Source organism: Oncorhynchus gorbuscha, unplaced genomic scaffold (genome assembly GCF_021184085.1).
Source record: "Oncorhynchus gorbuscha isolate QuinsamMale2020 ecotype Even-year unplaced genomic scaffold, OgorEven_v1.0 Un_scaffold_2432, whole genome shotgun sequence".
Lineage (NCBI taxonomy): Eukaryota > Metazoa > Chordata > Actinopteri > Salmoniformes > Salmonidae > Oncorhynchus > Oncorhynchus gorbuscha.
Window position 1 is genome coordinate 1 of NW_025746946.1, and position 5,000 is coordinate 5,000.

Here is a 5,000-nt window from a genome sequence, read left to right on the forward strand (position 1 = left end):
GAGAGAGAGGTAAGAGAGAGAGAGAGAGGTAAGGAGAGAGAGAGAGAGGTAAGGGGAGGTAAGAGAGAGAGGGAGAGAGAGAGAAAGAGAGGTAAGGAGAGGTAAGGAGAGGGAGAGGAGAGAGGTAAGGAGAGAGAGGTAGGAGAGAGGTAAGGAGAGAGAGGAGGTAAGGAGAGAGAGGTAAGGAGAGAGAGAGGTAAGGAGAGAGAGAGGTAAGGAGAGAGAGAAGAGAGGTAGGAGAGAGAGAGAGAGAGAGGTAAGGAGAGAGAGGTAAGGAGAGAGAGAGAGAGTAAGGAAGGAGAGAGAAGAGAGGTAAGGAGGAGAGAGAGAGAGAGAGGTAAGGAGAGAGAGAGAGAGGAAGGAGAGAGAGGTAAGGAGAGAGAGAGAGAGAGGTAAGGAGAGGTAAGGAGAGAGTAGAGGTAGGAGAGAGAGAGAGAGAGAGGTAAGGAGAGAGGTAAGGAGAGAGAGAGAGAGAGGTAGAGGAGGTAAGGAGAGAGAGAGAGGTAAGGAGAGAGAGAGAGGTAAGGAGAGAGAGAGAGAGGTAAGGAGAGAGAGAGAGAGAGAGAGAGGTAAGGAGAGAGAGAGGTAAGGAGAGAGAGAGAGAGAGGTAAGGAGAGAGAGAGAGGTAAGGAGAGAGAGAGAGGTAAGGAGAGAGAGAGAGAGAGAGGTAAGGAGAGAGAGAGAGAGAGAGAGAGGTAAGGAGAGAGAGAGTAAGGAGAGAGAGAGAGGGTAAGGAGAGAGAGAGAGAGAGAGGTAAGGAGAGAGAGAGAGGTAAGGAGAGAGAGAGAGAGGTAAGGAGAGAGAGAGAGAGAGAGAGGTAAGGAGAGAGAGAGAGAGAGAGAGGTAAGGAGAGAGAGAGAGTAAGGAGAGAGAGAGGGAGAGGTAAGGAGAGAGAGAGAGAGAGAGGTAAGGAGAGAGAGAGAGAGAGAGGAGAGAGGTAAGGAGAGAGAGAGGTAAGGAGAGAGAGAGGTAAGGAGAGAGAGAGAGAGAGAGAGAGGTAAGGAGAGAGAGAGGTAAGGAGAGAGAGAGAGAGAGAGAGGAGAGAGAGAGTGTAACAAAATGTGTTTACAACCCCAGACACCACATGGGTTTTGGTGGCACGAGTCATCATGTCAGGTAGTCCTGGGGCATGGTCCTTGGGCTCAGGTCAGTTGAAACTGGAGCAGCAGCATGGCCAGGTGGACTGGGGACAGCAAGGAGTCATCATGTCAGGTAGTCCTGGGGCATGGTCCTAGGCCTTTAAATATGGCCTTTAAATATGGCCTTTAAATATGGCCTTTAAATATGGCCTTTAAATATGGCCCTTTAAATATGGCCTTTAAATATGGCCCTTTAAATATGGTCTTTAAATATGCCTTTTAAATATGACCCTTTAAATATGGCCCTTAAATATGCCCTTTAAATATGCCCTTTAAATATGGCATATGGCCTTTAAATATCGCCCTTTAAATATGACCTTTAAATATGCCCTTTAAATATGACCCTTTAAGTATGGCCCTTAAATATGGCCTTTAAATATGCCCTTTAAATATGGCATATGGCCTTTAAATATCGCCCTTTAAATATGACCTTTAAATATGCCCTTTAAATATGGCCCTTTAAATATGCCCTTTAAATATGGCATATGGCCTTTAAATATGGCCCTTTAAATATGGTCCTTTAAATATGGTCCTTTAAATATGGTCCTTTAAATATGGGCTTTAAATATGGACTTTAAATATGGCATATGGCCTTTAAATATGAGCCTTTAAATATGGCCCTTTAAATATGGCCCTTTAAATATGAGCCTTTAAATATGGCCCTTTAAATATGCCCTTTAAATATGACCCTTTAAATATGTCCCTTAAATATGGCCTTTAAATATGCCCTTTAAATATGGCATATGGCCTTTAAATATCGCCCTTTAAATATGACCTTTAAATATGCCCTTTAAATATGACCCTTTAAATATGGCCCTTAAATATGGCCTTTAAATATGCCCTTTAAATATGGCATATGGCCTTTAAATATCGCCCTTTAAATATGACCTTTAAATATGCCCTTTAAATATCGCCCTTTAAATATGGCCTTTAAATATGCCCTTTAAATATGGCATATGGCCTTTAAATATGGTCCTTTAAATATGGGCTTTAAATATGGACTTTAAATATGGCATATGGCCTTTAAATATGGCCCTTTAAATATGGCCCTTTAAATATGGGCTTTAAATATGGACTTTAAATATGGTCCTTTAAATATGGGCTTTAAATATGGACTTTAAATATGGCCCTTTAAATATGGCCCTTTAAATATGGTCTTTAAATATGGCCTTTAAATATGCCCTTTAAATATGGCATATGGCCCTTTAAATATCGCCTTTAAATATGGCATATGGCCCTTTAAATATGGACTTTAAATATGGCATATTGCCTTTAAATATGGCCTTTAAATATGCCCTTTAAATATGGCCTTTAAATATGGCATATGGCCCTTTAAATATGGCCTTTAAATGTGGCCTTTAAATATGCCCTTTAAATATGCCCTTTAAATATGGCATATGGCCCTTTAAATATGGCCTTTAAATATTGCCTTTAAATATGACCTTTAAATATGGCCCTTTAAATATGGCCCTTTAAATATGGCCTTTAAATATCGCCCTTTAAATATGGCCTTTAAATATGGCCTTTAAATATGGCTCTTTAAATATCAAATCAAATTTATTTATAAAGCCCTTCGTACATCAGCTGATATCTCAAAGTGCTGTACAGAAACCCAGCCTAAAACCCCAAACAGCAAGCAATGCAGGTGTGTAGAAGCACGGTGGCTAGGAAAAACTCACTAGAAAGGCCAAAACCTAGGAAGAAACCTAGAGGAACCAGGCTATGTGGGGTGGCCAGTCCTATTCTGGCTGTGCTGGGTGGAGATTATAACAGAACATGGCCAAGATGTTAAAATGTTCATAAATGACCAGCATGGTCGAATAATAATAAGGCAGAATAGTTGAAACTGGAGCAGCAGCACGGCCAGGTGGACTGGGGACAGCAAGGAGTCATCATGTCAGGTAGTCCTGGGGCATGGTCCTAGGCCTTTAAATATGGCCTTTAAATATGGCCCCTTAAATATGACCTTTAAATATGGCCCTTTAAATATGGCCCTTTAAATATGGCCCTTTAAATATGACCTTTAAATATGGCCTTTAAATATGGCATATGGCCCTTTAAATATTGCCTATAAATATGACCTTTAAATATGCCCTTTAAATATGGCCCTTTAAATATTGCCTTTAAATATGGTCCTTTAAATATGGACTTTAAATATTGCCTTTAAATATGGTCCTTTAAATATGGACTTTAAATATGGCCTTTAAATATGGACTTTAAATATGACCTTTAAATATGACCTTTAAATATGACCTTTAAATATGGCCCTTTAAATATGGCCCTTTAAATATGGCCCTTTAAATATGGTCCTTTAAATATGGACTTTAAATATGGCCCTTTAAATATGGCCCTTTAAATATGGTCCTTTAAATATGGACTTTAAATATGGCCCTTTAAATATGGCCGATCAGATTGAATCCCAGTCTTGGTTGTTGTAGTTGTAGTTGTTGGTGGTGTAGTTGTAGTTGTTGGTGATGGTGGTGTAGTTGTAGTTGTTGATGATGGTGGTGTAGTTGTAGTTGTTGATGATGGTGGTGTTGTTGTAGTTGTTGATGATGGTGGTGTTGTTGTAGTTGTTGGTGGTGTAGTTGTAGTTGTTGGTGATGGTGGTGTTGTTGTAGTTGTTGGTGATGGTGGTGTTGTTGTAGTTGTTGGTGATGGTGGTGTTGTTGTAGTTGTTGGTGATGTTGATGATGGTGGTGTTGTAGTAGTTGGTGATGTTGATGATGGTGGTGTAGTTGTAGTTGTTGGTGATGTTGATGGTGGTGGTGTTGTTGTAGTTGTAGTTGTTGGTGATGGTGGTGTAGTTGTAGTTGTTGGTGATGGTGGTGTAGTTGTTGTAGTTGTTGATGATGGTGGTGTAGTTGTAGTTGTTGGTGATGGTGGTGTAGTTGTAGTTGTTGGTGATGTTGATGATGGTGTTGTAGTTGTAGTTGTTGGTGATGTTGATGGTGGTGGTGTAGTTGTAGTTGTTGATGATGGTGGTGTAGTTGTAGTTGTTGGTGATGTTGATGATGGTGGTGTAGTTGTAGTTGTTGATGATGGTGGTGTTGTAGTAGTTGGTGATGTTGATGATGGTGGTGTTGTAGTGTTGATGTTGATGATGGTGGTGTAGTTGTAGTTGTTGGTGATGTTGATGGTGGTGGTGTTGTTGTTGATGATGGTGGTGTAGTTGTTGGTGATGTTGATGGTGGTGTAGTTGTTGGTGATGTTGATGATGGTGGTGTAGTTGTAGTTGTTGGTGATGTTGATGATGGTGGTGTAGTTGTAGTTGTTGATGATGGTGGTGTTGTAGTAGTTGGTGATGTTGATGATGGTGGTGTTGTAGTAGTTGGTGATGTTGATGATGGTGGTGTAGTTGTAGTTGTTGGTGATGTTGATGGTGGTGGTGTTGTTGTTGATGATGGTGGTGTAGTTGTTGGTGATGTTGATGGTGGTGTAGTTGTTGGTGATGTTGATGATGGTGGTGTAGTTGTAGTTGTTGATGATGGTGGTGTAGTTGTAGTTGTTGGTGATGGTGGTGTTGTTGTAGTTGTTGATGATGGTGGTGTTGATGTTGATGTTGTTGTTGTTTGTTGTCTCAGGTTGTACTCCGACTATCTCTACTTTGGGATCACTAATAAGTCTGCGGAGGACTTCCAGGACAAGGTGTTGATGTTGATGTTGTTGTTGTTGTTGTTGTTGTTTGTTGTCTCAGGTTGTACTCCGACTATCTCTACTTTGGGATCACTAATAAGTCTGCGGAGGACTTCCAGGACAAGGTGTCCGAGTCTCTCCAGCTGTTTGAAGGGTGCCTGACAGAGTACACCATGCGCTCCTGTGTGTACAACACTACGCTCAACAACGCCATGCCAGTGAGTA

General features: G+C 40.8%; 1 protein-coding gene across 1 annotated transcript in view; it reads left to right on the forward strand.

The window, feature by feature from the left end:
- Positions 1–4,836: 4,836 nt before the first annotated feature.
- The window catches only part of LOC124025769 (carbohydrate sulfotransferase 15-like), a gene marked incomplete at its 5' end in the record, with an annotated part of 9,660 nt that continues 9,496 nt past the window's right edge, over positions 4,837–5,000 (forward strand). Inside the window, 1 exon segment of the mRNA XM_046339105.1 lies at positions 4,837–4,993. Coding sequence (XP_046195061.1) covers positions 4,837–4,993 — 157 coding nt within the window.